At 40.6% G+C, this 18,075-nt stretch overlaps 1 protein-coding gene across 1 annotated transcript in view; it reads right to left on the reverse strand.

Moving 5' to 3' along the window:
- The window catches only part of itpk1b (inositol-tetrakisphosphate 1-kinase b), a 28,790-nt gene extending 11,967 nt beyond the window's left edge, over nucleotides 1–16,823 (reverse strand). Inside the window, exons 1-5 of the mRNA XM_035674534.1 lie at nucleotides 16,612–16,823; nucleotides 15,976–16,127; nucleotides 12,008–12,032; nucleotides 4,834–4,959; nucleotides 771–888 (exon numbers count right to left, since the gene is read on the reverse strand). Coding sequence (XP_035530427.1) covers nucleotides 771–888; nucleotides 4,834–4,959; nucleotides 12,008–12,032; nucleotides 15,976–16,070 — 364 coding nt within the window. The 5' untranslated portion in view covers nucleotides 16,071–16,127; nucleotides 16,612–16,823. The remainder of the gene's footprint in view (nucleotides 1–770; nucleotides 889–4,833; nucleotides 4,960–12,007; nucleotides 12,033–15,975; nucleotides 16,128–16,611) is intronic.
- Nucleotides 16,824–18,075: the final 1,252 nt, after the last annotated feature.

Consider the following 18,075-nt stretch of genomic DNA (forward strand, 5'->3'; position numbering starts at 1 on the left):
CTAGAACTTAGTCTTTGTTGAAACTGTTATGGACATTATGGATGCTCCAGTGTGCAGCGCCTGTTTCTAATACTTAATCTACCCTTATTTTGAATGGAGTGGACAAAATATCACAAACACTTCTCAGCATTATGCAGTATAATTCAAAAGCACTATAACTGTAGCTGCCAAAATGAGCATAAAATTGAATCACCACCTCTCTGAAACAGTTTCAACAAAAATAACCTTTATGAAGTTAGGATTTATTGCAGGACTGTTGTATTAGGCTGCAGTAGTTTTAGAGGTGACCTAATAAAATGGTAACTCAGTGTAAATTTATGCGTCTTTTAAAATAAGTGGTAGTGAAAGCTTGGTGACGTAGTGGTGCTGTTGTCGTTAACAGGATAATACATTAAAATTACAACACATTTGGTCATTCAAGGGAATGTATTTGTTCCCTTTAATCTTATCTCATAACAGTGACTGCATGCTATGCTGAATCACTTTTATAAAATTGGACAGTGTGACAGTTAATATCACAGCTTCCTCTATTTTGGACTTCTTGTTCTCTTTGTTCCATCATGACCAAGGGTCAGCACATGTCACTGGTTTGAATTTGCATGTCCAATTTTACCAAATGTGGCCTTTATGAAAGCAGAGCACACATTTCCTTCCCCTTGGCAAGCAAATTCAATAATTGCAACATTGCAATAATTACAAAACTGAAACTTCTCTCCCATAGATACTCAGTGTGAGATTGCTGTGTCACCGAGTTATGTGAAACATCTTACCTTGCATACAGCTCTCTATCCTGTGGATGAGCTGGTAGGACTTGCAGCGGTCCAGCAGAGTTCGGATGGCCGGAAGGGGGTCCAGAACGATGGTCTCAGGGTGGGCATCAATGTAGTCCTGAAACACAAAGACACATTTTTTCAATTTTTGATAAACATTTAATTTTTAAAGTCACCTCTCACTGAAAACTGCTAAACATCCATAGTTTGGGGTTTTGGACTGGTAGTCGGATAAAACGAGTCTGAAGATTTTTCCATGGGCTTTGGAAGGGCATTTTTCTCTTTTTTTCTGAAACTCTTTTGAATATGTGGGTGTGTTACTAGAACAAAATATATGCCAAAGTGTGCAAAAAGAATAGCTGCACACCCCATGCAACCATCTGCCATGTCACATGACACACAAATAAATCCATACACATTAGAAACGTTAAACAAAGATACTGAAGTAGGCAAACTACAAATAGTAAGTAAAAAGTAACCCTAAATTGAAGGGTCAACATGCCTCACCCTGTATACGTGTGAGCTAAAGAGAGCATGAGATGTATGCCAGCGGGTCTGTGTAGGTTACATCACTACATCTCTGCATGGCCGGCTGTTAGGTCAACGTGAGGTTTGCTATTTTACATAACTGCACTCCCCTTCTCTTCTCTCCCCTAGTCGGCTCTCCTCTGGCTCTGTCCCCACACCACCTCCTCTCCACGCTCTCCACGTTTCCATCTCTGCTCTGTAGATTCCTCTGCCAACCCTTCCTTCCCAGCAATTTTTACTGACTCACAAACGCTGTCAGGTGGAAATGGCTGGCCTGTGCATTACACAAACAGCCTGCCTGCTCACATTACAGCCCTTTAAAAAACACCACAGCTCGTCCCGTCATACACATTTGCATGAAATAAAACACACGCTGCAATGTTGGGCATCAAACACACATACATTGGAACAAAAAATTTTTAAGTTTGAGAACTTATTAAAACACACACATACTGCGAGCGGCATGTAAACAAATGCTTTTGCCTTGACATGGAGGACACATCTGTAGGATTTGCTGGGATCCAACGGGCAATGCTGATCAAAGCCAGTTGAGCGGTTATGTAAGTCAAACATGCAGCCGCCAAAAAATAAATCCAAATTAATCTTCCAGGAGTTTAGAGGAACACTGCTGATAAGGACTGTCACTTGCTGAAGTATGCGTCTCGGAAGGAGAAATGCATTTAAACACAGACAAGAGGAGGAGATGAGAGGGAGATGAGCACTGGCTAGCAGGTGTTGGAGAGGAAAAGAGCCAGACGTATGTCAGTGTGGGTGTAAAAGAGTGGGTGTCAGGGCTGCACATTTTCTGTTCGCTTTTCCGAGCATATCTCTTTCCATAGGGAAAAAAAAAAGCAGTTCAAAGTAAAAAAGAAAAAAGGTCAGCAGAGGATCTAATCTGTGCTACTAGCTGTAAGCCATGTCTGTGACATCACAGGCAAACTTAAAGTGTAAAATAATTTTTAGCACTTATACCAGATGGGTGTGATTTACCACATCAGCTCGAGTAACATCAGCTGTCAATCAAACAGAAGCCCGCTGGACTAGAAACTTAATTTGTTTGCAGCAAAGTACAACCATATAGCAGCAAGTTAGACAAAAAACTATTACACAAGTGTTTATAAATGTTAATTACTGTATATAATTGCAGTTTTGCTTTTCAGATAATTGGTATATGGCATAACTGACATTTCCATTTAATTTATTACAATTTATAGGTAGCTGATGATGCTGATAAAAGATAAAAAGGTCAGTATATTAATTTAGTTCCTAACCACAGCCTCCTACACATATTACTTCAAAGAACTGTTATTATCATTATCTCTGCTGCGCACACGGCTGACACCTCAGGCCACTGAATCACCAGAGGGCATCCCAGCACGACATTTTATTTTAGATAAAGAGCTATTTTAGAAAGGCAAGCTTATTTCCTTCACCACACAAATGACACACTAGTATCACACACAGCTGTGTCAAACTAGAGATGTGCCAATATCTCAACTAAAATGTAATCACAGATGACAGCTGTGTTCAGGTAAATAGCCAGAACAGAAAGAGGTACAGATGGGACTGAACCAAAAAGCTGAGCTGTTATTTTCGAGCTAAAATGTGATTCAACATTCATTTACAGTCACAAGCTTTAGTTGGTGAGTGAAAGGATGACAATGTTGGACTAAAACCGTTCCTCTGCACAGAGGAAACCCTGTCCAGGTGGTTTGGGTACTTGTTATTAATGCTACAGGGGGACAGCCTTTAAAGATGTAATGTACACAGTGGATAGAGAGTGAGAATCAAGATACAATGGGTGCTTAAATGGTATAAACAGAAGCACATCCTTGAAAACGCTGGAAACTGTTGTTAGCATTTGTTCTATAAAAATGGTGAGGCTCTGAGGCTACGTTCACACTGTAAGCCTTGGTGCTCAATTCTGATTTATCGCTCGGATCTGTTTTTGTTTTGTTTGGCTGTTTACATGACATGTTAAATGTGGCCAATATCAGATTCCAGTGTGAACAGGTCACAATCCTGAAGTGACCCAGATGATGAACGTAGGTCTTGAGTGACATAAAAGTCACATGAATTCTGATACTCTGACATGAGGTCACATTACAAAAAAAAAATGTCTGTGTGAACTGAAAAGATGAGATTCCATGTGATTTGTTCTGTTCACATGGTCACGAAAAAACAAGCAAAATAAATCTGATTTGAGTCTCTTTAGTATGACCGAAGCCTGAGTGTAGGGGACAAAGCTGCAACCTATGGTACTGAAACACATTGAAGACACAACAAGAGAGGTGTGGTGGTGGTTTGCACAATCTACTGAAAAAAAAAAAAAAAGTTATATTAATATTACGTATACATGGCTTCTTGGAGGACTTAGGGAATTCTTCATACTTGTTATAAAATCGTATTCACCATCCGTCTTAGATAAGGTGGGAGGCTTTTACTCATAATGGGGAGGTTTATCTAAAGTGCTTTTTTCTCTCTACATCTCTTTACCCAAAAAAACAAAAAACAAAACAATGTGTGAAAATGTAATTTGTTTCAAAAGGCCTTGAGTACCATCATACTGTGTCGCAAATGTTACAAATTAAATTAAGTGTTGTACTGTTTAAGTGATGGCTCCGACATAGAGCATCGCTGTTTGTCTTTTCTAAAATGAGCAGATCAAGGAAGCATGGTCGATAGAATTGGCGTGCATGTTGACTCATGATTACAGCTCCTCCTGAGTGAGTTTCACCACAGCAGAGATAGAGATAGATCAGCAATGCATGAAGTGAAAGAGAGAGAGTGGGAGCATGGTGAAATAAATTAATTTTCACACCCATGGTATAACATTGCCAGATTTAAATGAATACAACGAGCACCGACACACACACACACACACACACACACACCACCACGCACACACACCACTCGACAACACCTGCACACACACACACCACCACACACACACCAACAACACACACACCACACACACACCAACAAAACACACACCGTGGTCTTCTAAAGTGTGTTCACAGTGCCACATTTGGAGCTGTGACCTGCTGTCCATGTGAGATTTTTCTCACTTCAGGAGGAACAAGAAAAACTTAAATTACTTTCAGTGACAGTGTTGAGGTTTTACAAGTCACCAAATGTTCAAATATAGCTGCTAATGTCCTTTATGTTATATGGAGCTAAGATTAAGGTCCTCTGGCCTGTGTGAGATTCTTAAACAGGGACATTTACATGTAAACGTACATTTCTGTCATTCTTAAATGCTGCTCTGCTACAGACAACACTATCCAGAGCTCATAAAAAGCTAGTAAGTTGAGATTATTTTGTCACACATACTGTCCCCAAAGTTATTAATAAACATGGTCATATATGGGTTAGATGTTTTTGATATGTTTAAGGGGTCATGAATATAACCCAAAGTTTTTTAAAAAGTGGAAATCATTAATTTAATTTGCCCCACTTTTCCAGACCTCTCTACTTGTATTCTCCTTATCACATATGAATCCTTTATAACACATATGAAGCCAAAGATTCATACCTGTACTCTTTGCACCAGCAGCACAGCCTGTGAATCATTCTGGTCAGCCTCCAGGATGAGGTCAGTCAGTTTGTGGATGATCACGTCCAGTGGACCCTGCTCCTCCAGAGGCTGGCTGAGGTCCAGCTGAGGAGAGAATGACAGCCATGGGTCAAGGGTTATGCTGCAAAAAGGACCATCACTCAACACTCAAGAATTCATTTATCACGTTTAGAAATGGTTAACCTCAGCTGTCATCCATGAAAACCCATGTTTCTTAGCTGTATTGCCTTTAGTTACTTACTGCATTTATAAAACTGCATTGATAGAAGTTATTCTAAAAAAAAGCAATAAATGAGAACCATGGCTGCACTGGCCTTTGTTATCCAAAGCAACTAGTGTCATCAAGTTACTCAAAGTTAAGTTTTCAGTGTCATTGATTGCTTTTTTTTTTTGAACATGATGGATTTAAGAGTACTTTTATGAAAGGGACCTCTCATTTTGGGATTTCACCAATCTGCCATTGCCCTCCTCATTTATACTCCCTATCTGTTGATGGAAAGGACTAATCTCTCCATCACACTTCATAAGTCTGCTCTAGAAAATAAACGTATATTTTATTTTCTGATTTTCTTGGTTATAAATCAGGATCAGCGCTGATTCTAAATGTTCTTCTTTATCTTTTATTTATAGCTGTAACTTTGGTGCAGCCAGAGTTTATGTTGTATTTGTTTTGAATTACACCATCAGGATTTATTTCTGGTGTCATCTTTTTTACTATGAGTAACTCTCTACCTCTGGCCAGACCTCCGGTCTCCCTGAACATATTTGACAGCCTCTGAGAAAACGCCAAATTAGCATTCGTTTGAAGTTTACCACAGCTGAAAGACTGACTGCACTGGCCAAGTAATTCACAAGTAGTCAAAGCAGCTCTCCAAGTGTGATAAGACTTATGTGGGTCACCACTTGTGTGTGAGCGCACACACACACACACACACACACACACACAAATGTAGCAACATTACAAGAGATAGAGAAGAGATGCTAAGATTTAGCAAGTAATGTGGAGTCCTCTGTGGATGAATATGCTAAGTCCAGTTTACAAAAAAAGCCTCCATTCTGGCTGAATGTGTCCAGCTTGTTGTGACAAAGGGATTCGAGTTAGGTTTGTGTGAGAGAGACAACTTTAAAGGTTGGAAAATGCAAGGGTGTTTGGAGCTGTGGCTACTCGTTTTTCTGCTTTTTTGTTGCTACATAACAAAGGAACTTCTAATTTTAGGGGCAGGATTGTGTGAAAGACGGACAGACAGACAGTCAGAAAAACAGATAAAAAGCAGCCTTCAATATGTGGCTAGGCTTAATAATTACTGAACAAGGCCAAAGGAGTGAAAGTATATTTGGAGATTTTAAACTAATGATCTGAAATCTCTGGCTACACTCCATGTTATGTGCTTCGTAACCGCTGTAATATACTTGTGGTGGTCTAAATCGATCTTATCATACTAAGGCAAACACAAATAATTTATTATCATTAATAATAATAATAACAACAATAAGAGCACATTATGAAGGTGTCAAATTAAGATATAGCTCAGTACAGTACAACATTAAACATTAAAACTGTACTGAGAGGGCAGTCTCAACTAGTTGCAGCTCTGCTATTGTGTAATGCACTCGTAGAGTAACTCATTAGCAAATAATCAGTGTATAGAGATCACCTGATTATTACAGACAAAAGACAATTCAGCTACACCTGTTCAAATAAGCCAGAGCTGGGAGGACCCCACCACTGTCTTTGTGCTGTCCAGACAGAACGCAAACCGAGAGAGAACACACCTTAGTCACACTGGTGTGGATCAATGCGAGAACTGTAAAACTGTTCTGCGTTTCAGTTGGTTTAGGGTTGGCTACAGTCAAAGCCAACATTATCTGGTTAATGATTGTGAGAGGTGTGACAGATAGATGACTAATTAGCGTACCCTTGGTCCTGCCCTGAAAAGTCAATTGAGTGAGTGTTTAATCTTTTAAATAACAGATGATTTAGATACCATGTTCTTTACACTAGTTTCATCAGGAAGAACAAAATGTCCAAGGTAAGATCTTGTTTTTACAGAGGTTTGCTCATTGTTCTCATCGGCAACGGCAAGGAATATGGGCTTTTCTATGTCGAGCACAAACTATACTACAAATCATACAGTCCATGCAGAGAAATGACTATACACCCTCCAGTTTTCAAGTCAAGCTGTATTCTCTTAAGAGCTCATTATGACACATCAACACATGTCTTTCTCTGGCCATCTTAACGCTGCTGGATCTCTTTCTCCTCCTCGCTCCATTCCTCCTGCCTGTAGAAACACGCCCTTCAGCTCAACAGTAACATACTTTTGAGCCCATACTTTTGAGCAGCAAAAATGTATACAGGGCGACGAGTGAATTAAATTAAAGAAACAGCCCTGATTTAAAAACAAACTGCAGAGGTTTTGGGTGACTCAGTGTCTCAGCAGTCCAGCTGGTTTATCAGGATGGTGTAGTAGACACAGAGGTGTGAACATATGGCAGATGTGTAAAAAACAAAAGCATGCTGCAATGACCACACTGTGTTGGTAAGTCAACACTCATAAAATGTGTTGTCATCTGTGTATAAACTACTACGGGGTTTAGTGGTGACAGGACTCAGCAGTGGCGTGAGGTACATCAGGTTGGTAAAAACTGAAGCAGTCGCTCTCATTTTCTGTCTAGCTAGCAGTGTCAGTGTGACAGGGCCCGGTTAAAGGGAATTTGTCTGTACTCCACTGAGGCATGGCTTTTAATCTCTTGCTTACACAACACAGAGGGCCCATCCACAGCCTGGCCCCTCCACAAAAACAGGATTCTACATCATGGGGGTCAACACCCACTGGCAAAGACACATCACAGAGGATGAAGCTCTCCTCTCCCTGTGCGTAAACAGAATGACCCTGCTTCAGAGCTCATCCAAAAACCCAGCAGTAAAGTCACTGATGTCCTGCTAAATGCTAAAAGCAGAAATGTCAGCTGACGTCTTTGCAAGTCCCTCTGGGACTGAGTGCTAGCGGTGGGCCATGGTAGTGATGGACAGCATAGAAAGCACACTGGCTGGATCCTGGAGGGAGAGGGTGGGTCAGGGCCAATATATTTTCAGCTTTGATGTAGCTCCACTCCACAGTGGGCCCAAGCTATACCCCAGGGAGCTCTTAGAACTGTGATTTAGAGCAAACATCAGGGACAGAGCTCATATGTATACTTCAGTTTTCAACATAATTGTGTATAATTATGGTGAACACAAACTGTATGAACAACTGTTTGGAGCAGTTATTGGTCTCTGTGCCTGGTGACATCTGGCAATGAGGCTGTTTCATCCTTTGGATGCCTCTTTATAGTTGCCCTCAGCTGGATCTAATCTCACCTGGCTTTTCACTTTGTTGTCAGGCTTGCCCAGAGAGAGACTGTGTGCAGAGTGCCGACAGACATGTGATGAATGATTTATTTGGTAGGCTGTGTGTCAGTTGAAGCCCTAATGTAAGAGGAACATATGTGTCTGAGACAAACCGCGGCTGTCAGCCACACCTCACATGAAGTACCAGACTAAATCTACAGCCAAAGACCAAACGGAGGGTCAAACTGGGAGCTCATTAGGCTAATGGCCGTCTCCTCAGCATCACTGGAGTCTCACTGGAACTCACTGTTGTACACTGGAAGCAAATGTATCTCAGCTTTTATCAATTAATACATTAATACACATTTTATTGGGTATACTATTGGATTAACCATTAATAAATGTGTGTTACTAAAGTGACTTGGCAGGCAAAACAACATTTCTAAAGATACTTTTGGCAGGTGGATAAATCAAGACCTATTTCAGAAAGAGACTACATATCTCTACCAGGTCTACTGAGAATGGCTAAGGGAGGGAGATAAATGAGTCACTTGGTCAAACTGATGAATATCTCATTCATCATTATCATCTCCAGCCTGAACACAAGACTCCTAAAACAACAACCCCCACACACTTCTTACAGCACTTGAGAAAATTTGTCAAACTAATAAAAACAAGTGTACAAAAATCTAAATGTAATTTAAAAAAAAATACACACATAATGACGCTTACCCAATGGAGCTCTGCAGACTTATAGTTTTATGCTTCATCTTAGCTAATGTAAATATTACAAATAAGGGCCATCAATCAGCTTTCTTTGGATCGTGGTACACTGGAGGACCAATAAATACCATCTAAAAACAATCTCTTGTTTGTCAGCCTCCACAAATTCAATATGTAGGTGAGATACAGTAGCATGCCGGATATTAACTTTAAATTCCTAAGCACTTACCATATAATAAAAACGGTAATTCAATAACCTTCCCTGGACAGCTCATTCAAATGAAGGCCATTTGCTGTGGTGGGCTCTCTCTCTGAGAGGGAATATTGGCTTCCTCGAGGCCGAGCCTGGCGAGTTAATCTCATCAGCTCTGCGATACAGACAGGCTAATGTACGGAGCACTGAGAGGATGGCTCTCATGAGCTCAGGACTAAGGGGTCAGTATTGATGAGCTGGTGCAAAATTGCTAGGAGGAGGAAAAGGAAGGATGGAGGAGTGAAAAGTATACAAGAGGCGAGCGTGATAATGGGTTGAGCTACATTGGAAAGAAGCTAGAGGCTAAAGGAGTAAACAAACAAACTTAATGTTCTTTTTCAGTTCAGTCTTGATGGGTATACATGTAGATAGTTTTCCCACACTAGAAATGGAAATATAAAATTAACTCCCTGGGGCTGCCAGATTTAGCAAAGATCTGTTCACACAGGGCTATGTCATAACCACTGCTAAACCCCTGGAGGATCCAACCTCTTGTGGCAAAGACCATATATTGCAAGGTGCAAATGCAATGTGAAATATCTATACGTCATTTCGATAAAAGAAGGTTGTAAGAATGCAACTAAATTATTTTAATTATCGATTAATCTGCTGATTAGTTTATTGATTAATTTATCATTTGGTCTAAAACAATGTCAAAAAAGATGAAAAACACAATATCCAAAATATCCCAAGGTGAACTCTTTAGAGTGTTACAGTTTTTAGACAAACAAGATATACCCACAGATATATTCTGCAAGAAAAAGCCTAGAGTTCATTAATCATTGGATATTCAAGATTGAGTTGTTTTCATGAGGATGAGGTCTGTCAGACCACAGGGACAAGGTCAGGTGATCTGGCTGCAATAGATAAATCTGCAGCTATGTTCTACTCCAGCCTTCTAGAGAAGGTTAAACAGATTAGATATCTTAACAGTAACACTCACACACACCCATAAAGCTTAAAAACCCTAAATGAATAAAACATAAACAACACTCAAGCTGAACATGTTATCTGTAATAAAACATAAATTAAATTGTAAAGCTATTGTAGTGCCAGACAAGTTTTGGGGCTGAATGTCTGTGTAATATACCACCGCTTCCTGCACCCTGTCCATGGCCTCCATTTACTACCATCTCTCCCCATCACTCTTGTTATCTTTGCTTCTAACAAAACATTACTCTTCTTTGTGAGGATTATTTCATTCATTCTTGTACTTTATTGTCTCAATGCGGACATATATCTTGCTTCAGTACATTTAGGCTTAAAATAATGTAAACATAACTAGAGGAATTTAAAGGACACACAGGAGAAAATATAAAGGAATAACATGGCTTCAAGTACATAATCTGGCATTAGAAATTGCAAGACTGATTGTGAAATGAGGAAAAGTCTAAGGTTGCTGCACTCAGAATTCACTCGTGCAATAGGAGAAGAAAGCTTTGTACACAGACTTGTATAACAAGGCCAAGGCCTTACAATGGCTACCATTATCTTCGCTTGCGTTGCGGCCATGACATTACATGCACTGACTGGCATTGGGTGCATCTCGGGCAGCCGAGTCACTGATATGAATTTTAAAAAAAAAACCTCTCTGGGTGTCTGAACAAACTGAGCTTTCTCAACTAGCATTGACAGCTAAAAATAAATTGAGGTTATGCTGATTTGAAGGAGGAAAATGGAAAACAGGTAGTCCTGAGAACAGAGAAACAGGGAAGGCCAGAGGGCTGTTGACGTCCCTGGGTACCCTGAGCCGAGGGTCTGTGAGGATACGCTGTCTCCCAGGAGGGTCTGAATGCACAGTGGGAAACAAAGCCCTGCTTACTTTGGGACTATTCCCAGGACATGGCTCTTTCTGGGTGTGCTGATATCGTCAGCACAGTGAGAGGAAAAAAATAACCTCAAAGTGAGGAGAAGAAAAGAAAAAAAAAGAACCCCCCAAGAAGACAAGAGACGGCATTAAAAAAAGAAATAACAGAATAAGAGACTGAGAGAAAAAGCGGGATGATTTGCTCCTCAATTGCAGAAAGCACTTAAACTGACAAGCTCTTTCAGCACTGAGCTCCCAGGACTTACTAACAATCGCTACTATGCTGCTGTATGCGCTGTGTTTACTTACTCAACGTAGTGTACCGTGCAATATCCATTAATGACAGAAGCTTTTACTTCCATGGGGCCTCCATTTCACTGAACCTACAGTAACTGAGGACCTATCCTTTACTAGAGTCAAGTAATCATTGGAGATATACCATTATTTCTTTTGACACATCCACATTACAGTGAACACCTTAAAGTGACTGTAATTAGTAATCTGTACAGAACTGTAGCCCTAACCCTCTTCTTGTGACTGATGTCTGATACTGTGATGAATTCCACCGCTACCAAGGTTTTGAATGTTTCAACCACACAGACACTCACACATACACAGAATGAGTAGCCACTGCTCCAGTAAGATTCCTCTGACATACGAGAGAGCTAATAGAGTTGAGGCCAGGTGTTGAAATATCATGCTGGGACGAGTTGCATCACAGCTCAACAATGAACATGGCCTGGTCTGGTAGACTGCGACTGAGGATGCTTACACACTGAAATGGGCAAGACTGTGAAGGAACTACATCAGAAATGTAGGAGGACAGTAGAAGACAGTAGAAATATAAGAAAAGGTATACACAGTAAATAGTTTGGTTTCAACTCTACTTCAGGGCATCCCTTTCTTGACAGGGATACACATTTATGATTTCTCAGCTACAACAATGAATGACTGCTCAATTTTGTCTCATTACAGCAGCAAGAAAAACTGTATCAGACAAAAGAAAAATACCACTTACCTGAACAACTTCTATTCCTCTTTTCCTAAAAAAGAAGACAAAAGTAACAGTCAGTAATTTTACCAAAAATAAATAAAAAGTGATCAGTATGTATGTATGTATATATGATAATTCAAAGCTATAGAGAGCAAGACATTATGTAAATGTATGTCAGGTAGGTGAGGATGTCTGCTCTCTTCAGTTTCCTGAAACAGTAGTCTCAGGTATGTAGGCTCAAAGAGTTGAAGGAATCCCACAGACTAAAGAAGAAATTGAACACAGCTAATGCAGCGGTAATACTTCACTTGCATAGTGAAATTTACAATAACACACACTCTTACTACTAATGTTTTTTTTACTTTGGTGTTATGAATGTTTTTGTTTTTTTTTTTGCCTCACTGTCAAGGTTCATTTTACTCTTTATGTAAATGTACGTCAAAACAGTTCCTCTTCATAACTGAAACTAAAAGAGGTCGTTACCTGTTACCGTCCAAGTCTATGGACAGTAACAGACATGAGCTACTAACAAATGAAATGAACGAAATAAAAATTAACCTGAATTATTCAATTTGTCTGATAGCAGTTAAATAGGAGCATTGTGACCAAAACTATAAAAATCCCATCAGAGCTGAAGAATATTCTACTTCTCAGTAACGGCACAAAAATACTAGTCTTAGGATAAAAAATGGTTGCCTAGCAACCAGCAGACCACTATAAGAGGAGTTGTTGGTAGAGGTGACTATCATACCATGGTGCACCACTAAACTGAGCACATGAGGAACCTCAACACATCTCTTCTCATCTGACAGTTCACAGTTTTATTCATGCAACTTCTTTTTTTTTTTTTCCTTCTTCCCTTTCTTAAGATTTTTTCTAGAAATATGTCAAAGACACAGAGGGTGTCCCACACATGTTTAAACATGCTTGATAAATCCTAACCCCACCACTGAGGGGAACAACTGCCAACTGCCCAAACAAGAAAGAAGAAACCAGAACATTTCTGGGGAAACCAGCTTGACAAATGTTGTGTCTCAAATACACAAATCTGTCAATGGGATTCAGCCAGTAATAAGAAGTGAAACCTCAATGGCCAAAACAACACATAATCTATTAGGGGAAATTTACGATGGGGACAAAACCAGTTCAACCAACTCGCCTGTCCAGCCCAGTTGTTTTTGAGATTACAGCCCCATGGTAACAGCCTTGCAGCCATTCACTGCTTCACAACAATGTGGATATTTAATACTGCAGCTGGCGCGTTTCATGTGGTGTGAATGGGGCCTTTAGTTTTGTCCCATCTCAGATATGGAGATCGTCTGCTCTCCTATATTGTTACACAGCCAGCTGAATGAATGAGATGGAGAAGACCAACCAGAGAAGCAGGCCAGGGTCAGAACTTGCTGAATAGGCCTGACACACAAGATCATGGAGGTGTAATGGAAAGCAGTTTTATTACACCATATCTTACTAACACACAGTATCATATATCCATAAAAAGCCTAAAGTTTGGTATTTATGGTACACCATATATGTGACTACTGCAGATTTTACAAGTGGGTGTATTTGAGGTTGTGTTGACTCTTGGATGAAGCAAAATGATAAGAGTAGGGTGAATATTTGTTTAAGGAGTGACTGGTGATCAATACAAGGAACTATAGTGATCAATTTTAAAAACAGACAGACATCAAACAAAGTCTGAGATAAAATAGGCAAACCAGGTGAAGCCGTTTTACCTGTTTGGGCAACCAGACCTTTGCTTCGTCTGTGCCTTAAACTCAACAATCCTTTCTTTACATGTTAATGGCTTTTAAAGTGATACTCGTCACAGGTTTTGAATATCACAGTCTTCTCGTCACTGCAGTAAATTATATCATTTGGGTGAAAGACTACCTACAAGCATTGTGAGTGTAGCTCAGTGTAATCTCATCAGACTTGTTGTCCTAGAGTGCAGTGGCCTTTCCTTGACAGGACTAAGTGACAATATTTTCATATTATACAATGACGCTCAGCCTGGCAGTTCTCAAGGGCATTGCATTTTTCTAAATCAGGTATGTGAGTCAGTAGGAAGCCTCTAAATTGCTGTGCAAGCTTACGGGACACAAACATAAACCCAAGTGGCTCTGACAGCAGGAATCCCTTAAGTCCAGCTGCACGAGACAGGGCAGACTCCACAGTGAAGCACTCACAATGTCAGCTGCATGCCACATGATGAGAGGAAGAAAACCTGGTCAGTCACTATTAGAGTATGAAACATTTGGTTTAACTTTGATAATACAGCCTGACAGTCAAAAACCTGAACATACTCATCAGTAAAGTAAAATCAAGGTGTGTGAAATGCCATTTTGCAGTTTGGTAATAAAGGTGGAACTAATTCACAACAGCATGTCTCGCAACAGTTTGCAAATACCTGACACACCCTTGGAGAGGTAAAAAGCCTTCAAAAACAGTGTCACCAATCTACATACGGGACACAAACATAGGGAGGTTATCTTTTTATCTTATCTTTTAATCTCTGTCTTCTTCTTGAAGATGACTTTGCTTTCTACGTAGTTATGTAGTGTATAAGATAGGGGAAATAAGTCAGGAAAAGGAGAACCTAGAGGACACGTTTCAGTAACTGGCTGGGGAAAAGCAGTCATGCTGTGATCACATACACATGATACATCAACTTTCCCTTTGTGCCTCTTTCTCATATGAATGTGCTGCCATCTCTTATTGTCTTGTATAAAAGCGATTAATGTGACTTGATCTTGTGTCACAAACACCACTTCTTAACACTCGGCAACCCCTCCCCCCCCCCTCTGAAAGAAGAAGGGGGTAGGCAGGATGCAAGGAGGGAGGGACGTAACCAGGAGGTTTATGAAGAGATTAAAAATGTTTTGTGGATTACAGTGATAATCTGTGCTGGCTCAACCAGGTCAGTTTGTGAGGCAACAACTCTCTTGAAAAAGGTGAAACAGATTAAAAGCAATTGCCTGCAAACTAACAACACGTTATGTTGTCGGAGTTCATTATTGCTCTAAAGTGTCCTCCATTCTCTCTCACTGTTGACCGCTGCCATCGTTTGTGTTTTCAGGATAACTGCAGGCCTCATACGGCACAGACAGAGAGGCAATGTTGCAATGAGATATGATAAGGGCTGCTGCCATACCTTGAAGCCATTCTCCATTCCAGTATTCTGTATGGCAGCGATTCTGAATCAGTGAGGGATAGAGTTCACTTCTCCCCTGAAGTCATGTTTGCTGATAACATCCATGCCAAACTTTATAACACATTATATAACATTTTACTTGGCTGCAGATGGATAAGCTACAAGAAGAGAACATACATACAACACTCACCCCTCTCAAGGCTGGACAATCAAAATACACCCTTGACTAAATTCATGTTATGACTTTTGCATTTGGACAGATACGCCTCTGTTTGTAGATGAATACAATTTTTCACAACTAGAATAAAAGCCACGTCTGGTCGTTGGGATATCACATTCTGTCCAATTGCAATCAATATGAGATACTGTAACAAAATTGATCTGCAAAACAAGAGAAAATATTCTGATTTAGATCTGTCAACAGGGCAGAGATTCATTTTTTTTTTTCAACACACACAAATCTGTCTTTCCTGCGTCGGGACAGTTAACTAAATACAAGGACCAATTTTGCTGCTTGTCCCGTTATACGTGCACCCGAGGCCACTATAAACACACATTACCTCCAGGACAAACAAAACCTACTGCACTACCCTGACCTTTGCTAGTGCCACCTTGCGAAAGTTCAAATGAAAACTGCAAAAGGCCTGTAGAAAACTGAGACTGCGAGAGGAGATGATAATCAGTCTCTATTGAGTCATTAAGAGGAAGTGCAGTGTCAGCACACCTTTCAATTCACTGTGACATAAATAGTTAATGATGCAGGGCCCTACAATGTGAAAGTTTCTCAAGCATGTTGCTGTTAGATGCTCTACAGTCACTCTCCGTTGTAGCCACATACCTGCACAAATCAGCAAAGGCCTGGAAATTCAGCTTCTTCATCTTCTTCTCGCTGAGCCAGTAGCCGACTCTCCGGCCTTTCAGGAAGGTCTGCATCTCCGCCGGGCTCCTGTTCCTGCTCTGGGAGGTAAATGGCGCGTCCGAAGGCTCAACCTGGACCGGCGAAACACAGGAAACCACCGTTTCACACGTTAGTGTCACAACAACAATGAGCAAAAAGGGGAAAACACTCAAGTTCACGACTCAGTTTGTGATACGTTACTCAAACACAGCCCGAAAGTGGCGCTTTATACTAGCCTGCCTCGCGGAGGAGCACGCCCTCATGCTCCATATTATCTAGTAACCAAACCTAACATTACACTGGACGAGTATCAGCATCAGCGAGCCACACACTGACCCCCTTTAGCTGTAACCTCCACTGCTAACGCTAGCTGGCTAGCTGGGCAGTGACAATCTGCATAGCTTACCGATGGCATGCAATTGGGAAACCTAAGCTGGCGTGCTAACGAGGCTGACCCGCGTTAAATTACTTGTACATATCAAATGAGTTAACTAGCGGCGACTAGCAGCGGGTAGTTAACTAAAAGATGCCTTAAGTACGTCAACGGGAGGCTGTGGTGAGCTAGCATTGACTAACCTGGCAATTTTTAGCACAGTTTCCCCCCCCCTGAATGTGTGTCCTCTTCAGAAACTAGCTCGGGTAGTTTCCCATTCTCGGTCCGTCAGGGTGGAGAAGAAGTTTTCAAACAAGGTGACAGGTGACAGGCACCGCTGGACTCACGCTGAGATGTTCCTGCCTGGTGTTTTCTGTCTCAGTCTCTAGGTTGAACTGACTGCACACACCCAGGAGCCAGGAGACTGATGCTGCCTTCACGGGCCCCTCGGAAAATAGCGCTCCTGGCTGTCGAATCACAGTCTGTCCTGATTTCACGTGGTGTGGCGCTTTCATCGTTGATTAACTTCTCGGATATGTTTTCTCGAGTAATTGGTTAATCTAGTTGTTTATGAAATGTCACAGATGTCGTGTTTTGTTTAGTCAGACAGTGTATTTGCCTGAGAGGCTGGATCAAGCAAACATTCTGCATTTTTAGTAAAACAATTACTCAAACATTTAATAGATTATCACAAAATTCTGCAATGTATTTACTTATTGTTAGTTTATTGACTAATTGATACACTGACTAATAGTTTCTGCTGTACATAAATCAATAAAAACACAAAATGTCCTGTTGAAGAATGAAGAGAAGATAATAGGGATCTTGTAGGTAATTGATTTGTATATAAACTTATGGGATGTTGTTTATGGGCCACTTTAATAAGCAGGACAGTTGATCATTGATAATTCTCACATTTTAAAAGCAGGCTACCTAATATTTGTTTCCATCATTAGGGTGAAAGATACCGATTACATCTGTTAAAACAGACCACAAAATGACAGTAAGATTACTTAAGATAAGATTTTTTTCTCTCTGGACCCATAATTCATGTCCGTGTACATTGATCATCTCTGAGCTGGTAATGATTGTCAGACAATATTTCCGACAGCCTGTAAAGGCAACCTGGATGCGGTCAGAGAAGTTCAGTCTGTTCCTTGTGAGCACCGCCTCTGATGGCTGTCCGTCAACTCACACTGCATACAGGGAGATTTCAGGAAGAAGTTTATCAGAAAAGGTGGATCTGTGAACCGGTTTTGTGAAGATGTATACAAACCAACTGCAGATTGCATCATTAACTGTTGTTCTATTTATAGGCCAGTTGCAGCTTGCATATTGAGAGCACCCTCATGCAACAGTCTACTGTCTTCAGCGCAGCAATGAGCGAATAGTTTCCTTGCAGAGAAACACGTCAAAGTGGCGCCATCCATTGGAAAACCACCGCAACATACAGCAGCTTTTTTTTTTAATTTTTTCCAGATTTACAGCCAAAATAAAACGGACAGCAGCTACAATTATAGCTTAAAATAAAAATAATGGTTAAGAAATGGGGATTTTCCCCCGCATGAATATGTGTACACTGTATATTAATATCCACGAATGTATGTGAGTGTTTATTCAGTATTATATTATTTTTGTACACAGTACACTGAGTTTATGGGTGGGTG

Source organism: Morone saxatilis, unplaced genomic scaffold, assembly GCF_004916995.1.
Source record: "Morone saxatilis isolate NCDOM2014 unplaced genomic scaffold, NCSU_SB_2.0 Contig3, whole genome shotgun sequence".
Lineage (NCBI taxonomy): Eukaryota > Metazoa > Chordata > Actinopteri > Moronidae > Morone > Morone saxatilis.